Genomic DNA, 23113 nt, shown 5'->3' on the forward strand with positions numbered 1-23113 from the left:
ACTTGACTTCACATTCCAGGATGTCTGGCTCTAGGTGAGTGATCACACCATCATGATTATCTGGGTCGTGAAGCTCTTTTCTGTACAGTTCTTCTGTGTATTCTTGCCACCTCTTCTTAATATCTTCTGCTTCTGTTAGGTCCCTACCATTTCTGTCCTTTATTGAGCCCATCTTTACATGAAATGTTCCCTTGGTGTCTCTAATTTTCTTGAAGAGATCTCTAATCTTTCCCATTCTGTTGTTTTCCTCTATTTCTTTGCATTGATCGCTAAGTAAGGCTTTCTAATCTCTCCCTGCTATTCTTTGGAACTCTGCATTCAGATGCTTGTATCTTTCCTTTTCTCCTTTGCTTTTTGCTTCTCTTCTTTTCACAGCTTTTTGTAAGGCCTCCCCAGACAGTCATTTTGCTTTTTTGCATTTCTTTTCCATGCAGTAATTGGATGCAATCTCAAAAACAACAGAATGATCTGTTCATTTCCAAGGCGAACCATTGAATATCACAGTAATCCAAGTCTATGCCCCAACCAGTAATGCTGAAGAAGCTGAAGTTGAATGGTTCTATGAAGATCTACAAGACCTTTTAGAACACCCCAAAAAGATGTCCTTTTCATTATAGGGGACTGGAATGCAAAAGTAGGAAGTCAAGAAACACCTGGGGTAACAGGCAATTTTGGCCTTGGAATACAGAATGAAGCAGGGCAAAGGCTAATAGAGTTCTGCCAAGAGAACACACTGATCATAGCAAATATCCTCTTCCAACAACACAAGAGAAGACTCTACACATGGACATCACCAGATGGTCACCGAAATCAGATTGATTATATTCTTTGCAGCCAAAGATGGAGAAGCTCTAAACAGTCGGCAAAAACAAGACCGGAAGCTGACTGTGGCTCAGATCATGAACTCCTTATTGCCAAATTCAGACTTATATTAAAGAAAGTAGGGAAAACCACTAGACCATTCAGGTATTACCTAAATCGAATTCCTTATGATTATACAGTGGAAGTGAGAAATAGATTTAAGGGACTAGATCTGATAGAGTGCCTGATGAACTATGGATGGAGGTTCATGACATTGTACAGGAGACAGGGATCAAGACCATCCCCATGGAAAAGAAAAGACGCAGTTTACCAGAGTACAAATCATAGCTCTTCTACTTTATGGTACTGTGGCCTGGGGAAACTTAGTTAACCTCTTTTGCCTGAGTTTCCTCATCTATAAAATGGAAGTGATATTAGTAGTACTTACTTCACAGGGTTGTTATGAGGACTATATAAATTGGGATATGTAAAATGCTTAAAATTGTATCAGCACATAATAAACATCAGGTAGTGTTATTACTGTTTGCATCTTTATTCCACGTGACCTAATTAATTTTGCTGGGATGTAGAAAATTGATTGGACTTTTGTTCCATATAGATAACCAATTCTTGAAGCACTGTTTATTGAATAATCTGTCCTTTCTGCATTTTTTTTGCTCATGTTTCAAGCTGGTCTGTCCCACACCTCTCCATTTTATTCCATTGGGTTATTTGTCTCTTCCTGGCTTTTAAAAACTTTAACATACCTTGCTTGCTGTTCAAATTCCTCTACCTTTTAATTCATCTTCAAAATTATCAACTATTCTTACACCTTTGCTCTTAAGTATGAATTTTAGGTTTACTCTGTCAAATTCCATAAAATCTCTGTGGCTATTTTGATTGTAACTGCACTGGATCTCTGGTTAAATACTGGTGGAACTGATAGGTTTATGGTGCCTCTGTCACTACCAATGAGAGCATAACTGAAAGCTCCCCAAAGCGTTTCCTCACATAATTGACTATCAGATAGGATTCTTGCACATATGTCTAGCTGACAAAACCCACAACAAATGATGATGTCTTAGCTATAAGAGATGGTGAAAACATGAGTTCTGTCTCCTAATTAGGGGAGGGCAACTGAAGAGACGGAGAGTTACACAGATATGATAAAAGTGCTCTCTCTAGAATTTCTAAACAAGTAGTTTTGTTCTTTTTGAAATCTTGAAATTATTTTTCTTCTCCAGCTGCTTTTGTAAGGAAGCTACAAAATTATTGAATAGAAACAGTGATAATGAGACAAGATAATTTTTATGTCAATCTGATTTTAAAAGGAACGATTCTTACATTTAATCATTAAGTGTAATATTATGAATCTTTGTTACATAACCTTTAATTGATTAAGTTTCCTTTTATTTAGCTATAATTGACATAAAATAGTATATTACTTCCAGGTGTATACGGTAATGATTCAGTGTATATTGCGAAACGGTCAGCACAAAAAGTCTAAAAAATGTCTATACATTTAAAAGTTGCTGAGAGAAGAGGTGTGAAAAGTTCTCATCACAGGAAGAAACAATTTTTTTAACTATATTATGGTGATAGATGTTACCTAGATGTTACACATTTTTGATTGGATAATTTATCCTTTTTATTGAGTTATAGTAGTTCTTTACATATCCTAGTTTCTTCCCCTTGTATCTCTATACTTTGGGTATCCAAATCCTGTTTTTAGCCATATTTACGTTTATCATATTTTCACCAAATCATTTTAGATATGTGATTTGCAAAAAACTTCTCCTATACTGTTGGTTGTCTTTTCACTTTCTTAATAGTGTCATTTGAAGCACAGTTTTTAAAATTTGGTGATGTTCAGTTAGTGTCTTTTTGTAGTTGTTTCTTCTGCTTTTGCTGTTACAGCTAAGCAACCATTGCCTAATTCCAGGTTATGAACCTTCATGCCTATGTTTTCTTCTGTGGGTTTTATTGTTTTAGATCTTACATTTAGGTCTTTGAGTTAATTTTTATGTATATGGTGTGAGGTGGGGGTCCAACATCATTCTTTTGCATGTAGATGAATTGATGTGTTTGAACTGTGGTGTTGGAGAAGACTCTTGAGAGTCCTTTGGACTGCAAGGAGATCCAGCCAGTCCATTCTGAAGGAGATCAGCCCTGGGATTTCTTTGGAAGGAATGATGCTAAAGCTGAAACTTCAGTACTTTGGCCACCTCATGCGAAGAGTTGACTCATTGGAAAAGACTTTGATGCTGGGAGGGATTGGGGGCAGGAGAAGAAGGGGACGACCAAGGATGAGATGGCTGGATGGCATCACGGACTCAATGGACGCGAGTCTGAGTGAACTCCGGGAGTTGGTGATGGACAGGGAGGCCTGGCGTGCTGCGATTTATGGGGTTGCAAAGAGTCGGACACAACTGAGCGACTGAACTGAACCAGCTGACCCAGGACCATTTGTTGAAAAGACTATATTATTTTCCTTTAATTGCCTTGGTGCCCTTCAAGAAAATCAATTGCCCTTAAAAGATGAGGCCTTATCCTGGGACTCTCATTTCTATTCCATTGACCTACATGTCTATTCTTATGCCCATTATCACACAGTCTTGGTTACTGTAGCTTTGCAGTAAGTTTGTAATTAGTTGGTCTGAGTCCTTCAACTTTGTTTTTTAAAGATTATTTTGGCTATTCTGGCTCCCTTGAATTTTGCCAAACTTTACCATCAGCTTGCCAATTCCTACAAAGAGGGCAGTTGGTAATTTGACATGAATCTACAGAACAATTTGAGAGGTGTTGACATCTTAATCCTAAGTCTTTTGATCCATGAACATGTCCTTTCATGTGTTCAGGTCTTCAATTTCTTTCAAACTCAGTTGTGTCTGACTCTTTGCAACCTCATGAACCACAGCACACCAGGGTTCCCTGTCTTATCACCAACTCCCAGAGTCCACCTAAACCCGTGTCCATTGAGTTGGTGATGCCATCCAGCCATCTCATCCTCTGTCGTCCCCTTCTCCTCCTGCCCCAATCCCTCCCAGCATCAGTCTTTTCAAATGAGTCAGCTCTTTGCATCAGGTGGCCAAAGTATTGGAGTTGCAGCTTCAACATCAGTCCTTCCAATGAACACCCAGGACTGATCTCCTTTAGAATGGACTGGCTGGATCTCCTTGCAGTCCAAGGGACTCTCAAGAGTCTTCTCCAACACCACAATTCAAAAGCATCAATTCTTTGGCACTCAGTTTTCTTTATAGTCCAACTCTCAAATCCATACATGACCACTGGAAAAACCATAGCCTTGACTAGACAGACCTTTGTTGACAAAGTAATGTCTCTGCTTTTGAATATGCTATCTAGGTTAGTCTTAACTTTCCTTCCAAGGAGTAAGCATCTTAATTTCATGGCTGTAGTCACCATCCGCAGTGATTTTGGAGCCCCAAAAAATAAAGTCTGACATTGTTTCCACTGTTTCCCCATCTATTTCCCATGAAGTGATGGGACCAGATGCCATGATCTTAGTTTTCTGAATGTTGAGCTTCAAGCCAACTTTTTCACTCTCCTCTTTCACTTTCATCAAGAGGCTCTTTAGTTCTTCACTTCCTGCTGTTAAGGGTGGTCTCATCTGCGTATCTGAGGTTATTGATAGTTCTCCTGGCAATCTTGATTCCAGCTTGTGCTTTCTCCAGCCCAGCGTTTCTCATGATGCATTCTGCATATAAGTTAAATAAGCAGGGTGACAATATACAGCCTTGACGCACTCCTTTTCCTATTTGGAACCAGTCTATTGTTCCATGGCCAGTTCTAACCTGCTTCCTGACCTGCATACAGGTTTCTCAAGAGGCAGGTCAGGTGGTCTGGTATTCCCATCTCTTTCAGAATTTTCCACAGTTTATTGTGAGCCACACAGTCAAAGGCTTTGGCATAGTCAAGAAAGCAGAAATAGATGTTTTTCTGCAACTCTCTTGCTTTTTTGATGATCCAGCGGATGTTGGCAATTTGATCTCTGGTTCCTCTGCCTTTTCTAAAACCAGCTTGAACATCTGGAAGTTCACGTTTCACATCTTGCTGAAGCCTGGCTTGGAGAATTTTGAGCATTACTTTACAAATTAGCTAACAAGTATTCATTCATGGCATTTGAGGACTGCTTAGCAGCTGTAACTATTCCTTTTATTTTTATGTAAAATCATTGTAATGTGTTGAAATTAAAAGAACTTATAAAGATGTATGAAAACAATATATGTTACATTAAATAATTTCTGAAATAAGGAAGGGCAAGTAAGTAAAAATCTTTTCGTTAATATATAAACTACGGAAGTATAATGAAACGTTTGAGACTGAAAGTCAGGAAATTGGGAAGCTTTTTCCAGCTCTGTGGTTAACTAAGCATATGACCTTGGGGAAATTATATCTTTAAGATTGTTTCTTCACATTTAAAATGATATTGTGATTTTTCCTAAATGGAAAGTCATGGGTCTATGCAACCAATCTACAACATAGCATGCAAATTATTTTTAGCCTAAATCTTGAGGATTAATGTTTATAGAATTGTTTGGAGTTGAGATCTTCAACATTCCCACCCACTGCTTTCCCCATCTATATTTTTCTTATCCAAATCCAGTTGTTTTTGGAAGTATTTACACATGATTTAATACCAGGTACTAATAGTATTCCTTATCTTAGAAGCCTAAAGGAGAAAATATGTATAAAAGATTTTTAACTTGTTGCAGATTAAATTAGAGGAGGATTTATATAGGGCTTAAATACCTATAATAAGTATAAAATAGAATTATGAGCAATATTGTGGCTATGATTCATCATTAAAATAACCAGGAAATGGATGTCATCTGTTTTAGTCAGAATTTTAATGATAATAAGCCTACTTAAAATATCCAGTACAGTAAATAAGATAACAAGTGTGGGCCAATATGTGGATTATATATTTAAACCTTTCTTTTTTAGTGTTTGAAAGTATCCTAGCATAAAATTCTTTAAGAAACTTTTTTAAAAAGTAAAGTATCTTTAATACTGTGTTAGTTTCAGGTATACAACATAGTGATTGAATTTTGTAGATTATATTTCTTTATAAGTTATTACAAGATATTGGGTATAACTTATGTATATAGTAAATCCTTGTTGCTTATTTGTTTTACATAGTTTGTATCTGTTAGTGCTGTACTCCTAATATGTCCCTCCTTCTCCCCACTCTCATAGCCATAAGTTTGGTTTCTATGTCTGTCTGTTTTTGTTTTGTATATACATCCATTTTTTTTAGACTCTACATAAGCCTAGGAAACTTTTAAAGCACCACTTTCCTCAGCATCCCTGGACCTCCAATTATCTCCCATGTGAGATCCTGTATTGTACTCAGGAATTGTTGTTTTAGTGGCTAATTAGAACCAGTTTTTTAATTGGCTTTTGAAGCCAATACTCAATAGCACCATCTACTGTTAACACAGTGAAATTTAATAACAGTGAAAAGATCTTCACATTGGAATGAATACAAGAAAGCATCTAGTTCCAACTTCATAAGCTCACAGGTGAAGAATGTGAGGCTCAGAAGATGCATAACTTGTTAAGCCACAGATTTATTGCTAAAACTGTATTGCAAGCTATTCCAAGTTAGAATTTCTGTAGGTGCTCTCAAAGTAAGGAAACACGTGGAAAAGCAATTTATCCTAGTGATCAAGTCTATACGGTTAAGAACCGAGCTGGTTCTGCACCAGTGTTATCCTGGGACAAGCTAATTAACTTCTCTGTGCTTCAGGTGCCATATCTGGTAACTGGCTACACATGTGCTTCTCAGGTTTGTGTAAGAAGCAGAAGTAGTAGTCAGTATACATAAAGCGTCATGCTTGCTTGATGTATGGTGATGGACAATGGTGATACGACTTTTATGCACAAGTGGTGGAGATACGTTTGAGTCCAGGCCTCTCTGATTTCAGTGTCCATGGACGTTTTTGATCACAGCAGATATCAGAAGAGACTGGCCACTATTTTACATACAAAAGAATTCATGGGCATTTGATAACACAGTATTTCAAAATATATGCCTACTGGCATAGCATATGTTTTATGGGATTCTTTGATTTTGGGAGTCTAAGAAGTTGGGTCTCATCTTCAGTACTTGGAAAAGAGATCCTTAGTTGTTTGTGTTATAATCATTTGGCCCAGCAAGCTTCCTCTCTTTTAGTGATAGATCTTATCCTCCTGGCCTTGAGGGTTCTGCAGAAAGTAAATGGTTCAGAGGACAAGTGATGTAAAAAGGGTCAATGTCCAGGGGAGTCAGAGAAATCAGAGAAGTGTCATATCTTAGAATTCAGGCAAATACATCTTGCGGGGTACCTCATTCCTAATCAAGTGGGGAGGAGAAACTTGCCCTGTCATCCCACTTTCATTCTCTTCATTTAGCAACAGAACTCTCAGGCCTACACTTTCTAGTCTCCTTTGGAGACACTAGAGCCAGTGATATAAGAGTGAAATTGCTGGATGCCATTTTTAAATTTGATCTGAAATCATTAGTCATTTACTTTTCCATTCTCTTTTCCCCATTCCTGTAGGCTGAAATGCAAATATGGCAGTGACTCAGCTTTAATCTATACGGAAAGAAAATACCTTAGAAGATGAACATGTGAGGTAGTTTAGGATAGACTAGGAAATAGATACTAACAGTGCAGTCACTCACTGGAAACTGTGCATGTGGTGTTAGATAGTAAATTCAATGCATAAGCTAACAATCCATTTATGCTTAGATATAAAGAGGAATGACATTCTGATTCATGCTACAATATGGATGAGCCTTGAACATTACTCCAAGTGAAAGAAGTCAGACACCGAAGGCCATGTATTGTATGATTCAATTTATGTGAAATGTTCAGAATAGGTAAACCCATAGAGACATAAAATAGACGAGAGATTTCCAGGGGCTAGAGGCGTGCTCTAGGGACTTCTCTGGTAGCTCAGACGGTAAGCAGTCAGCCTGCAATGTGGGAGCTGCTGCTGCTGCTAAGTTGCTTCAGTCATGTCCGACTCTGTGCGACCCCATAGATGGCAGCCCACCAGGCTCCCCCATCTCTGGAATTCAACCAGGTTCAATTCCTGGGTTGGGAAGATCTCCTGTAGAAGGAAATGGCAACACACTCCAGTATGCTTGCCTGGAAAAATCCCATGGCTGGAAGTGCCTGGCGGGCTACAGTCCACAGGGTTGCAAAGAGTCGCACACGACTGAGCGACTTCACTTTAGAGGGGTGTTGGGGTGCAGAGTGACTGATAGTGGGCAATAAGCTTCTTTGGGGGGTGATGAAAGTGTCCCAGGATTACCAGTAATGATTGTGCAACTTTCTGAATACAGTAAAAACCACTGAACTGTACACTTTATAGGAGTGAATTTTATGATATGTGAAGTCTATCTCCAAATATCCATTTAGAGTAAATTACACTTGAGAGTCCTTCTCCCTGAGTCTAATACAGTTAGTTTACCTCCAATGTAAAAAACAAGTTGCCTTTTTAACTTCTGAGTTGAGAACTAAAGTAGCATGCTTGCACTGAGGTGCCCTGTTACAAAAAATGTATAACTTGAGTCACCCGCAGTTACATAAGATTCTCACATTATAAAGCATAAGGGACATATCAAAGGTATTCAAAGGGGAGTATGTATACTCCAAGGGATAAAAGACTTTCCAAGAGGTTCTCAGGCACAGATGGTTCTAAGGAAATGAATTTCCAGATCCCCAACTTGCATGTGTTATAGTTTCTAGACTGATCTGTGGCTAAGTTGCCATGTCATTAAGTTCCTATTGCCCTTTCCTACTTCCCATTTTTCAATTTATAGGAGAAAGGCATACTTACCTGTCATGAATTCTTACCATGGTGGAAACTTCAGGGTGCCAAACAATCCGACAGTTTGAGATACTCTTGTTTGGGGAATATGCTTAGTCGCTCGGTCATGTCTGACTCTTTGCGACCCCATGGACTGTATCCTCTGTCCAAGCCATCTCCTGTGTCTCCTGCATTGCAGGTGGATTCCTTTACCCACTAAGCCATCAGGGAAGCCCCCTTGCTTGGAGAAGCCTCCTTTAAACCATGGACCATAAAGCCATGATACGGAGTTGCAGTTTTCTGTCTTGTATTTTTGACATACAATTCAGAATAAGTCCAATCAGTTGAATATTTTAGTAAAATTCCTTTCATTCACTTCTACACGTTTAGAAGAAAAATCTATAGAAATGAAAGCTAGGAAGAGAAGAAGCCAATTCAGGTCTTCATTCGGTACATGATTACTGGCTTCCCACACCTTCATTCCTAGGAAGTAATTTTTCCAGCAGAGTGTGAAAAGGAAGCGCCCGAGGATGATGAAAAGGTCGGGGGCCAAGGCTTTCCCTGAGACCAACGAAAATGCAGGAGTTTCTCTTACACTGGTTAACTGCCACATATTTACGTGCCACAACGGCACAAATTTATGCCCGCTGGTTGAGTCCACCTTCGTAGCAGCCCTTTCTAAAAGCATGGTTGTGTTCAAACGGTACGTGGGCGGTTTAAACCGGCTCCAGACAAACCTCCAAGAATCCGGCAGGCAGCTAGCTCTCTACGGAGACCTGCCCCTAGTCATTCCACCAGAAGCGTGGGAAGGGCGGGGCGAGCTGGCCGGAAGCTGTGAGAACAGCCACACAAGGTTTGTCCACCGTTTCCAGGGAGGACCAAGTCGGCGTGGAAGGCGAATGGGCACCTCCCCACTGTGACAGCACCGACCACGAGCGTCATCCTATCTACTCCCTCATCACACCTCTCTGGTCTTTTACGCGCTGAGAGAACCAGGCCGAACATCGCGTGCCTACCGGCCTAGCTCCGCCCACCACGCTCGTAGCCCCGCCCCAGACCCGCCCAACAGGAGGTCCGCCTATCACACTTCCGGCATCAGCCGGCCGACTAGCCTCCTTCCCTCTTCCAGGCTCTCTTCTCCCGCCCCTATCGACTTTAACACTGTCACGTGAGGGGCGAACGCGGGGGCTGCCGGGATAAGTACGCCGGTGGGTCAGGGTTCGGCCTCAATATGGCGGTTCCAGTCCGGCAGTGACCAAGGCTTTGCCGTCGAGAGGACTAACTGGCGACTGCCGGCGTCTCCACCTATCAGGGTGGAATGCGAGGACGCCGGGGCGAGCGTTGAGGAGCGGCGGTGACTGGGAGGGGTCGGTGGCGGGTGCTCCGGGAGCCAAGGCGGCAGCGTCTGTTCGTTCTATTGGTCTCAAGGCTTCAGCGCCCGGCCCCGCCCGGCCGGGCCAGGCCGGCGGGCGGCGGCGGTAGCTGCTGCAGCCGCAGGATCAGCCTCCGAGAGTGGGCCGGAGGGCGGACGCCGCCGCTGCCTCTGCCGCGGTGATGGCCCAGTGTGTACAATCAGTGCAGGAGCTCATCCCGGACTCCTTCGTCCCCTGTGTGGCCGCGCTGTGTAGCGACGAAGCCGAGCGGCTTACTCGTCTCAATCACCTTAGCTTCGCGGAGTTGCTTAAGCCCTTTTCTCGCCTCACTTCCGAGGGTATGTGCTCTCCCCTTTGCACTGAGCTCCTGCAAAGCCGGGGCCGGGAGAGGGAAGTTGGGGGCGGGCGGGGAAGAGAAGGGCGGTGTTTACATCTTGGAGCCGGGAGAGTGGCGTCGGGCTGGGGCCCCGCGGTGTCTTTAGTGGCCGCAGGAGGAGGTTCCGTAAAAGAGATGGTCAAGACAGCAGCGTGGTTCTGACGTCCAGTTTTTCGGGCACTTCCCGGACAAACCAGACTGCTGGGTAATTAAATGTGAGCCGCAGAGAAGGGCATTGAGCCTGTTCTCAAGGGCCGTAGGGAGGGAATTAGGAAGTTGCAAGGAGGTCAGGCTAAGAAGATGCTCGCTGTTAGACCAATGAGGTCTTAGTAAAGAAGACGAATCGTCTTCCGCTGGGAGTTAAACTGGGTTTTCAAAGTTGCCTTAAGTATTATATTCTTTAGCAGTGAGGCGTATCCCTTTCAAGACTTAACGTTTACTTTACTTTTTTCTTTTGAAAATATTTCTCTAGGTATCCAGAATTTTACTTTACCTCTCAAGCAAATAAAAGGTATTATAGAAGTAGTGAAACTTGGAACAGCCTTTTATTTGGTCTGATGGATGAGGAAATAAGGACAAGTTGTAGTTATAATAATTTAATCGAGTTAATGGCAGTTATCTAGATTTATAGGGTTGGAAAAGTCCTGAAGTTTGTGGGTGGTTTTTTTTTTTTCAGATAAAAATTTAATCAACAGAAGAAATAGCTTTTATTGAAGAGTTGCCTGTTTTCTCCAGCTTTAGATTCTTTATTAGGGAAAAGTAAGCGTAATAATAGTCTAGTGTGTTTAATCAATATCTTTACCTGTACTTTGCAAACAGAACATTGAAAAATATGGGTAAGATTTTTTTGTTATAGACTTTAAAAAGGTTCTATAATAAAGGTTGTCAAGACAACGACCATGATGTTTATTTGGTTATGATGACTTCACACACACAAATGCTGTGCCATAAGTTATATGTATTTACAGGCCACACGTGTGTATTCTTTGGGAGAATACCTCCATTATAAGTTCACTTTTGTATTTAAAGGAGACAAGGAGCTATCCAAAATAAACAGGTTGAGAACTCTTGAATTTCCTTCAGCCTGTACCTTAGCCATCCATCTCATCTCCTGCAGTATTTTTTACTAACTCAACAAAAACGACAAAGTGCTCTACATTCTTAAATATTAAAAAACAAAACAGAGGAGCAAGTTTGCCTGTGATTGGAGTGCTCTTTCCTTCTCTGTTAATAAAGAATAGTAACGCTAACTGATGTATATACTTAGCGTTTCTCTTTTAGTCTGTCTTGAGTCCTATGAGAAAGGTAGTTAACACCATTTTAAATTTGAGGACATCCAGGCATGGAGATACTAACTTGGTCAGTCCTAGACAGGTGGGAAAGATTTAAAAACAGGCAGTGTGATTCAAGACAAGGTGTTCTTAGTCAGATCATCTTATCTCCTGATAATATTAAAAATCACTTGTTCACAGGCAGGAGCGGTGCCATCCAGTAGTAACAATGTGACTCACATGCATAACTTGAAGTTACTTTGTAGTCACATTGTAAAAAGATAAAAAGAAATTGGTGAAGGAGATTAAATAATATTTTATTTAATCCAGTATTTCCAAACTTGTCATTTCAGCAGGTAATAAGTATAAAAAAACTTAATGAGATAATTTGCATTCTTTTTTTATGGCTAAGTCTTTGAAAGTTGGTGTGCATCTTACACATATCAACACCTAAGTTTGGACTAGATGTATTTGAAGTGCTCCGTAGACACTTGTGCCTGGTGCCTCCTGTATTGGACAGTGCAGTGAATAGAGGCTGAAATCTTTACTTTTTTCCTTGTGTAGACTGCAAAAGATTTAGGGATGGAGTATAATGAGATAGACTTGAATAGGTAGATGTTGGTGGAATGGAAGAGGATGAGCATTCGCTTTTGAGAACAGAGATGAGGTTAGAATGGTATGGACTAAGGTAGAAATGATAATTGAGTGGTCGGGGAACAGTGGGAAAACTCCCTTTTCAGTACAGAATAGTAAGGAAAAAGGCCTAGATAAGGAAGGATCTTGAACTCTGGGAAAGGAATTTTTGCTTTTCTATCTTGTGGATATGTGATAGTCAAAAGATTTGAGCAAGGGCATGGAGTTTGGGGGAAGTTGTGTGGTTTGTAAGCAACTGAGGTTTTCTTTTTTAATACAGTAAAGTTTTATGTGTTGTGTAAAGATAAAAGATGTCATTATTTTTCAAAATACATTCTGTAGAACACCAGTTATGTATGTTTCCTGAAAAAAATTTGTGGTCGAGTTTGCTTAAAAAGCATGTATTTGGGAGAATTAGTGTCATTTAGTGTATTAAGAGCTCTGGGAACACCTACTACTGTCAAGAGACCTTTTAAAAGTGTAATCTAGTTTTCCAAATTTATTTGAACATGAAGTTGAGTTTTCAGAAACAGTTGTCTTGAGCAGCCAGTAATCTGTGGGCAGCACGTACTGGGGAATGTTGCTTCAAGGAGCTATATGTGGCAGTCTATAAAAGTAAGGCAGTGGTGGAGCCGAATTTCACCCTGAAATTGAGATGTTATATGCTATATAAAGTCACCTTTTGTGACGTTATAATCTTAATAAAGCCTTAATATAATTATTTAATTTTGAAGCTTTTGGATTTTTTTGTGTGTGATTTAAGAACTTTTGTCAGTCATTCTTAATTCTTGCCTTTCTCTTTATTAAGCTGATTTTGTGCTACTCCAGTGTATATGTATCAATTGTTATGTAATAAATTGCCCTGAAACTTAGCACCTTAAAGGCGTTTTTAAAAATTAATTTTATTTACTTATTTTTGGCTCTGATGGGTCTTGGATGCTGGGTGGGCTTTTCTCTAGTTGTGGCAGGGGGCTACTGCTGTTACAGCGCAGGCTTCAATAGTCACGGCTCCTGGGCTCTAGGGCACACACTCAACAGTTGTGGCACACTGGCCCAGCTACTCTGTGGCATGTGAGATCTTCCTGGATTAGGGATCGAACCTGTGTCTCCTCCACTGGCAGGCAGATTCTTTACCACTGAGCCACCAGGGAAGCCCCCAAAGCATCTTGTATCCCTCAGTTTCTCAGAGGTCTGGGAGTGGCTTAGCTGGACTATTGTCTCTTGAGGTTGCCCTGGAGCTGTCAGCAGGGACTGTGGTCATCTAGGGCTGGAGGATCCACTTGCAAGCTCACTCCTACAGTTGTTGTTTCACCTCCTCACTGGGTGTTGACCTGAGACCCCAGTTCTCTGCCATATGGGCCTCTCTGGAGGTTCCTTGAGTGTCTTTATAACCTGGCAGTAAGTTTCTCCTAGAGGGAGTGATCAGAGAGAGAACCCAAAATGGAAGCCATACTCTTAAAACCTTATCTCAGTAACCTTATCTCTTATAACCTTACCGCAGTAGTTTTTGCTGTGTTCCAGTGGTCACACGTGGGCTTCCCAGGTGGCTCTAGTAACATATCCACCTGCAATGCAGGAAACATGGATTCGATTCCTGGGTCAGGAAGATCCTCTGGAGAAGGAAATGGCAACCAGTATTCTTGCCTGAGAAATCCCATGGACTGCAGAGCCTGGTAGGCTACAGTCCATGGGGTCCCAAAAGAATCAGATATGACCTAGCAACTAAACAATAAGAACATTGGTCACACATATCCATCCTGGGATGTGGGAGAGCATATACTGGGAAATATCAGATCATCAGGTGCCATTTCAGAGGCTGGCTGCCACACATTGACTCATTTCTGGATTATTGATAAGATTACCCAATAACTAATGACCCATTCTGAATATAAGACACAACTCTTAGTAGAATAACTTTTTTTGTGTTAACACTTAAGAATACCAGAGTCAATTTAAAATTTTAAGAGAGGTTTAATATACATAATAGTTGCTTATATTATTTGACAATTAGGGATCAACTTCAAGGAAACTGCTTGTATCCTAAAAATACCAGAAATGTATCATAGTATTTTGATGTTTTTTGGTTTCTCTGTTTCATAGACCAGCTGAGAAGTTTAATTAAGGAGTTTGTTTATTTAAATCATTTAGAAAACAAGCAGTTACAGATGAGTGCAGAAGAATGCAAGAAGCATCCAGCTCGACACTACCTAAAGCCAGCGAATCTTGTCATATTTGCTTTGTATCTTTCTTTGCTTTAAGAAACGAAGTTGAATTCACCTTTTTACCCTTCCTTAGTCCCATTTCTTTCCTGCTTTTATCATAGGTAATCATTATAATGGAATTTGTGTGTATACTTTCTGTACATATATTTAGTTTTCAAGTACGCATATTCATGTCATGTAGTATTTTTAAAAGCTTTTTGTCTTATATTTTTTAATTGAAAATTTAGACGTCAGCTGAGAGAATACACTGGAAATTTAGGAAGACAGTTTTTAATGGATGTAACTTTATTTAAGACATAGGCGGACCTGAACTTAAACGTTTATTAAAAAGCATGTCCCATTAGGAGGAAATGGCATGTTTTAGTGGGTAGGTACTCAAAGTCAGTTTTCTAAGAATTGCCCTGTGTTGGTGTATGATGATTCATGACATACTTGAAACAGAAGATGTTCTATGTGCTGCCACCATCCTAACTACTCGTGTGTTAGGCCTGTGCTGAGTGCTTTGCACTTACTATGTCTTCTAACAATATCTCATCTAAATTCTTAAAATAACCCTGTGAAGTAGGTTATTTCCTTCATATGTTATAGGTGAAGAAAAAAAATGAAGCATGGAAAAGGTTAAAAGTTGTTTAGGATAACCCAGTTAAAAGTAGTGGGTTAATATTTCAAGTAAAGTCTGACTCCAGGATTTGGATCCTTAATCTATACAATGAATTGCTTCTAGTGCTACCATGGAAGCTAATCATCTTATCTGATTATAAGAAAAAAATATACTTACATTTCCTACTGTGCACCATGAGCCCTGTCTTACTACAGTTGCCTGAGAACCTCTTGCCTGGCCTTGAAGCTCTGAGCCCTGGTTATAAATCATCTAGACTGAGACAAGGCCTGTAGTAGGGAGGAGGTATTGATTAGGTTAGGAGAAGGACTATGGGCACTGATTTTTGTTTTCTTCCTTTTTACTAGACTTTGTTGTTTAGAGCCGTATTAGATTCACAGCAGAAATGAGCGGAAAATAGAGTTCTCGTATACCTCCTGTTAGGATATGTGTACAGCATCCCACACTAGAGTGGGCATTGATCTTTATGATAGAACAGGGGCTGAGAATGCAGGCATCTCTGTCAGGGAACCAGAGGAACCCTGTGTGCAGCATTTAATGCCTTTTCTTCCCTGATTTTCAGTTTTGATAACCATAGATCTCACACTGCCTTGGACCAGCTTTAAGGTAAAGTGAGAATCAAGAGATTTGGTATGGATGGTGGTTGGGCTTCCCAGGTAACTTAGTGGTACAGAATCCGCCTGCCAAGCAGGAGATGGGGGTTTGATCTCTGGGTTGGAAAGATCCCCTGGAAAAGGAGATGGCAACCCATTCCAGTGTTCTTGCCTGGAGAATCCCATAGAGGAGCCTGGTGGGCTGCCGTCTATGGGGTCGCACAGAGTCGGACATGACTGAAGTGACTTAGCAGCAGCAGCAGCCAGTATTCATGCCTGGAACATCCCATGGACAGAGGAGCCTGGCCATCTAAGTCGGAACCAACTTAGCAACTGAACCACCACCATGTAGATGGTGGTTATGTGCTGCGTGGTCAGTCGCTTCAGTCATGTCCAACTGTGACCCTGTGGACTGTTGCCCGCCAGGCTTCTCTGTCTATGGGGATGCTCCAGGCATGAATACTGGAATGGGTTGCCATGCCCTCCCTCCTCCAGGGGATATTCTCAACCCAGGATTGAACCCACATCTCTTTTGTCTCCTGCATTGGCAGGAGTTCTTTACCTGCTGGTGGATTCTTTACCGCTAGCCACCTGAGACACCCTCCCTGTCAATTCCAAAGGTAAGAGGAAGGAAAAGACCTATGGTAGAGTAGCTGTGAGCAGTAGCGTTACTGGAGAGGAAGGATAGACTGTCTAGCTAGCCCTTTGTTGTGTAATGGAACGTTGTGTTGTTCCTTTGCCAAGTCCTCTTTGGGACCCTGTGGACTGTAGCACACTATAAGTCAGTTGTGTTTTGGAAGACTTGTTACACTTGGAATTTCTGATTTCCAAATTGAGCATCCTTTGTAAATCATTAACCCAAGTTTTTTTCTTTTTAATTGTCATTATAATTGTTGGCTTGTTATACTTTGTGTAGAATTAATTTCAAGTTTTATTTTTTCTTTTTTTAAGTTCATATGAGAGATCCCAATAATCAGCTTCATGTAATTAAAAACTTGAAGATAGCTGTAAGCAACATTACCACCCAACCACCTCAGCCTGGAGCCATTCGGAAACTCTTGAATGATGTGGTTTCTGGCAGTCAGCCTGCGGAAGGATTAGTAGCTAATGTGATAACGGCAGGAGATTATGACCTCAACCTCAGTGGTATGTAATAAGGTTTATTATTATCTTTTAAATGATACTTCTTTTGTTAGAAAAGGTAATTCTGTAACTTGGAAATCATTCAACACACACTTAAGTACTTGCTGAGTGCTCAAGCCTGAGAATACAATGTGGAAGACAGGTCCTTGCTTTTTAGGAGATTGCAATCGAGTAAGCAGGCAGCCATTCAAATAACTACGAAATATGTGATTTCACTTTTTCATAATGAAAAAATTTTTTGTAGTTCTACTTGTAAAGTTAATGCCTAGAACATGTGCATAATATTTCTTGAATGAAAGAACCAACAGTAGACAAAACTATTCTTTTGTGACATTAGTAATACAATGATTATGTAAAAGCGTTCAGTTTTATTGTATCTTTTATCTTGCTTAGTGTTAAATAGAGGAAATGTTTATAGTATGTAAATAAATACTTATCCTAATCTGATGTGACTCGTAAATGTTTTCATAATAAAATTGTTAGGTGAAACTATGTAATAATATGTAAAGTGAGTTAGCAGTATTTGGTGTGACTCTTTGCCAGTGTAGAAAAAACTTGATGGGGGGACATAGGATAGATTTTTAGAGGGCAAAGATGAAAAGTACATCATCTAGGAATTTTCTGGTGGTCCAGTGGTTAGGACTCCAGCTTCCACTGCAGAGAGGCATGAGTTTGATCCTTGGGCAGGGAACTTAGCTCCTGCATGCTCCATACATCATCTAATTAGGCTATTTTAGCTACCTAATAATCATCTCAGATCAGTGTAACTTATCATCTATTAGATTAATCCCTCCTAATTGCATAGTTGAAACATACAAAGAGAAATTAAGAGGTATGTTTTAGATCATGAAGTTACTTGGTTGCACTTGTATAGTTAAAAATATTTGTAGATTTACTTTGTTTAAAAATTAACAATTTTTCTTGTTTTCTATGTCATTTTAATTCCAACAAGATAAGTTACCTTGATAAGATTAAGTTTAGAAAATTTTGATTATCTTTAAATCAAAGGAATCCATTTCAGGATATGTACTTAAAGCAGTTCCTGGCATAACTTTATTTTCATGAGGCGAGATCTGCATATTTTTGGGAGAAAGTGATGGAGTTTGAATTATTTCTCTCATCAGTGGAAAATTTGAATTTGAAAGGCACTGAATCTAATGCCAGAGTGTCCAGGTTTTTATATTACCACTGCCAGGGTTAGTTATAGTTAGTTGGATAATCTGAATAAGTTACTTACTCGGAATCAGTTCTGTTCTCTGAAGATGAGAGAATTTGACTAGATTACTTCCTAAGGCCTCTTCTAGACCTTTAATCCTGTGATTCTGTTTTATAGGGACTTTAACATTTTTATTACTCATGCAACAAATATTTATTGATTTCTTACTATTATGCTTTGCACTGAGGTAAGATGCTATTTGTAACTTCATAACCTGATCAATAATTAGGAGACATTCTAATTTATAGTATCTTAAAATACATTATAATAGAGATATAGCATATCTAATATGCCAGAGTGCTGAGGGGCACAGAGAGAGGAATAAACTATCATATTTTTTCAAAATTATCTTTTTTTATAGTGCAGATAGTTTCCTGACCTCCAAAGCTTGTATACCTTTTATTTTAAAAAAATTTATTAAAATGATACATGTACAGAAAAAAAGCAAAAGTGTCAGTCGTCCAGGCTCCTCTGTCCGTGGAATTTTCCAGGCCAGAATACTGGAGTGACTTGCCATTTCTTTCTCCAGGGGATCTTCCCAACCCAGGGATTGAACTCTCATCTCTTCTGTCTGCCGCATTACATGCAGAATCTTTACTGTCTGAGCCACCAGGGAAGCCCAATACAAAGATAATGCTGAAAAGACTTAAGAGAAAAAAGCAACAGTAATCTGCTCTCTGTACCCCTGCCCCACCAACTTTTAGTGGTTTTCTCTGGTATTCATTTTGTGTTTCTAAGTAATATTTTTATGTGGTTGTTTATGGCAATGGCACCCCACTCTGGTACTCTTGCCTGGAAAATCCCATGGGCGGAGGAGCCTGCTGGCCTGCAGTCCATGGGGTTGCTAGAGTCGGACACGACTGAGCGACTTCACTTTCACTTTTCACTTTCATGCATTGGAGAAGGAAATGGCAACCCACACCAGTGTTCTTGCCTGGAGAATCCTGTGGGCTGCCGTCTATGGGGTCGCACAGAGTCAGACACGACTGAAGTGACTTAGCAGCAGCAGCATGGCTTATTTAAAATTATTATTTATTGATTTCTCATAATTGATGAAGATTTAGCTTAAGTACGCCCCTTCTTCCATCTCCCTAGTGTGGTTTTTTATAATTTTTGGTTAATACTCACTGTTGGCAATACTAAGTATTCACTTCTTCACTGCTGAGCCAAATATTGGGCTTTCAGTTCATTTTTATATAGCATTTTGTTTTTTTCAGGATTTAATCACCTTTTAAAAAACAACTTGCCCAGAGTTCTTCGTATTTTTTGCTAGTTTCTCAAACTTCCAATAGCCTCTCAGTTAGATTTTCCCCTTGATAGATTAATTTATGAGATAATACATTTATTAAGACCTTCCTAATGTCTTCTCTCTTTCTACTCCACACATTCTCAATAGGGAATGATAAGTATCCTTCAAGGGGATGAAAACTTGGTAGTTGGGGGACAAAAAGTGTATACTGCAATGATTTGTGGCTCTCCAAAGGATCACAGTACATTAATGGATACATCCACTCCAGTGTTCTTGCCAGGGATTCTCCAGGCAAGAACACTTGGAGTGGGTTGCCATTTCCTTCTCCAAAAGTGAGATGTGAAAAGTCGCTCAGTCGTGTCCGACTCATAGTGACCCCATGGACTGCAGCCCACCAGGCTCCTCTGTCCCTGGGATTTTCCAGGCAAGAGTACTGGAGTGGGGTGCCATTGCCTTCTCCGGAAGGAACAGTTAGAAGGATATTTTTAAAAGTTTACCAGCCGGGGTTGAGGGGTTGGAGGGGAGAGGGAATATAATGAAATGGAAGTTTCAAACGCTGTTCTACTCTGTCATGGTTTGGCTGCACTCCAGGACCTGCTCCACAGCTGCCATCCTGGAGATTTCCTCCCCTTCTCTGTAGCCTCTCATTCATATCTTTAGGTATATTTCATTGATTTGGTAAAGGACATCTCCGGTATTTTCCTAAAAAAAGATTTATGTTTTGGAAGGTAAAATTTTTGAGGAATGAATGTCTGAAACTCCTTAGTGAAGTGAAATCACTCAGTCATGTCCGACTCTTTGCGACCCCATGGACTGTAAGCTACCAGGTTCCTCCATCCATAGGATTCTCCAGGCAAGAGTACTGGAGGGGGTTGCCATTTCCTTCTCTAGGGGATCTTCTCGACCTAGGGATCGAACCCGGGTCTCCTGCACTGCAGGCAGACGCTTTACCATCTGAGTAGGCAGACTTTAAAAAAGAATCTCAAGTGGTTAGGACAAGCTTCAGAAGAAAACAGTTTCTTTAGCTTCTTTCTCTGCTACTTAAGGCACTTCCCTGTAGCTTTATTGTTTTGTTGGTCTTGAAGACTGAGAATGTGAGATGCTGAAGTACTGAATTTATTTTAATAAAATTATGTTAGAATAATACTCTGGAGATTTGAGAATGTGAGATGATGAAGTACTGAATTCATTTAAATAAAATTCTGTTAGAATAATACTCTTCGGAGATTTGAGTGGTTTTATCCATTTTAAGTAAGATTAATTCTTTGTCTAGAAATACTCTAGTTTTACCATTAATGTGAGTCATCATACTTTTCACTCATTCTGTTTATGAAATACATGTTAGATACTTCACTCATAAGCCTAGCTTTCACAGTGCAGTTTCTTCATCAGATTGGTCAATTAAAGCTAGTGTTCCTTCGTACAGTAATTGGAGAGACATAATGATGGAATTGAAAGAATCCTCATTATATACAGGTATTTCCTCTGGTGGTCTCAGTTTTCCAGATTGTTCACAATCTACTCCTTGTCTATTACTTTTTTTTCCACTCAACTACTACTTTTTTGTATTTGTTTCAGTTAACACGTCTGTTTAATTTTTCTAAAACGGAGATAACTTTTGTAATCTCTTATCTATTACCTATTGTATTTACTCTTGATTTACAGTATTATCTGCTAAACTCAGGCATTGACCTTGAAAAGTATAATTTGGGCTGCACCTTGTTTTGGTAAGAAGGAAGAACATGTTTTCCACTCTTTTTCAGTATGTAGTATACTTTTTTTCTGATTGCCTTTATGTTAACTACTAATACTCTGTAAGATACCATGAGACTTCAGTGAATAGTGAAGTGTAAACAGTGTTTTAGGAGATTGTTTAAATATTCCTTAATGTCTTTCCAAAGATTTTTACTTAAAAGCATGAAGAACCCTTTAAAAAAGTGGTTATTATTTAAAATGTGGGTAGTGCCAAATAGGAAATTATTGTTCTTATTTTTCTAGTATCTTGAAGTATTTTTCTGTTTTTCTTCCTGGGAATTGTTTATCAATACCAGTTACTCTGAACTATGAGAAAGTCCAGAAGTAATGAAATTCTCTAGGATGATGCAATAGTGAACAAAATCGCTGTTATATCATCCTTCAGTTTGAAATTTTGTATTGCCCAAAGTTCTAAATCTTCTTTCAGGAAGTTATGAAAGAAGTTTGGAGACAACATCTTCATAGTCATCATCTTTATCTTTTTTTTTTTCTCCATTGAACACAGTTGAGACTTGGGGATTTTTAGTGCATTTTGACAAAGAAAAGAAAATTGACAGTGGAATACACAATTTTTCACCGTTAACTAGACAAATTAGAAGATGAATGCAGTGACATATGGCAGTTCAGACTAACGCTATCTAGTAGAAATAAATGAGCCACTTAGGTTATTTTCCATGTTCTGTAGCTACAATAAAGAATGTAAGAATAGGAAATTCCCTGGCGGCCCAGTGGTAGGACTCTGTGCTTTCACTGCCAGGGGACCCAAGTTCAATCCTTGGTCAGGGAACTAGATCTCACAAACTTTGTCACATTGCCAAGAGAGGGGAAAAAAAAGAATGTAGAAAGAAATGAGTGAAATTAATTTTAATAATATGTTTAATTTTAACCCAAATATTACCATTTCAAATGTAATCAATGGAAAATTTCTTTTGTATTATCTTCAAAATTTTATGTGTATTTTATACTTAACAGCACACCTCAATTCAGACAAGTCACATTTCAAGTGCCCAAGAGCCGCATATGGCTAGTGGTTACTTACCTTATTGGACTCTGATGACAGTGGTGAAATTGATCATATATAGAAATCCTAGTCTTTTGAGTCTTCAGATGACAGTATCTAGGACAGTTGTCTTCAAACTCAAGAGTTGATGAATGAGCAATGTATTTCTAAAAACAAAAAGAAAGTATAGTATTTCACCCAATTTAACAGGAAGGACTTAATTTAACAGGTAGGACTTCATATAATATTTTGAAATGCTAACCTAGACCATTCCATTTTGTTAAAGGACATGTGACCATATTCTTTCATCTTTTATGATATTTGTGTAAATTTACTTAATATAGTTTGTTAGTGTCAGGCATGTGTATGAAGGTAATTGGAAGGAATCAGATAATGTAGAGATGAAAATTCATTAACTTAATCGTTGTGTTTGCTGTTTAGAAGTCTGAAGAATGAAAATGCTTTGCAGTGATGGAGAAAAATAAAATGACCTTTTTGTTTTCAGCAAAATTTTGAGCCATCACGTTTTTCCAAAATGTTGCACCTTGGCTGTGCAAGAAAAACCAGAAATAATCATAAACTAGAAGTTGTTAGACATGTGTTTAAATCTGGAATCAGTATTTACACTGTGAATGTGTTCTAGGTTTGTGCATAATAGTTGATGGACATTCAAAAAACATTGCCTAATTGAGGCACATATATTTGAAACTGGAAATAGATGGAATACAATTTGAGATTGCTTTATTAAAATTTATAAAAAGCTTGTTTAGGTTTTATTCTTAATTCTGTGAATAATTTACAAAATGAATTAGAAATACAATAAAATATCAGGTGTCAATTAAATCCAGATAGTAAATGCAATGACTATTTTTCTTGATATACTGAGGGTTAAAAGGAATATAGTTTCAAAAAAGAATGATCTGTTTTTAAAAAAAATCTGGTGTATGAGAAATTTAATTATTGGGCATAAGTAATCATGGCTTTCACCTCTTTCGAATACTTTGATTTTTGCTGATTTTTTTTTTAGAAAACACTTGATTA

General features: G+C 39.3%; 1 protein-coding gene across 3 annotated transcripts in view; it reads left to right on the forward strand.

The window, feature by feature from the left end:
- The first annotated feature begins 8913 nt into the window (after positions 1 to 8913).
- Positions 8914 to 23113, forward strand: part of TRAPPC8 (trafficking protein particle complex subunit 8) — an 86201-nt gene continuing 72001 nt past the window's right edge. For all 3 annotated transcript variants that reach the window (XM_069568933.1, XM_069568935.1, XM_069568934.1), the window contains exons 1-2: positions 8914 to 10333; positions 16661 to 16855. In XM_069568933.1, the coding sequence (XP_069425034.1) occupies positions 10177 to 10333; positions 16661 to 16855 (352 nt within the window). In that variant the 5' untranslated portion in view covers positions 8914 to 10176. The remainder of the gene's footprint in view (positions 10334 to 16660; positions 16856 to 23113) is intronic.

Source organism: Ovis canadensis, chromosome 23 (assembly GCF_042477335.2).
Source record: "Ovis canadensis isolate MfBH-ARS-UI-01 breed Bighorn chromosome 23, ARS-UI_OviCan_v2, whole genome shotgun sequence".
Classification (NCBI taxonomy): domain Eukaryota; kingdom Metazoa; phylum Chordata; class Mammalia; order Artiodactyla; family Bovidae; genus Ovis; species Ovis canadensis.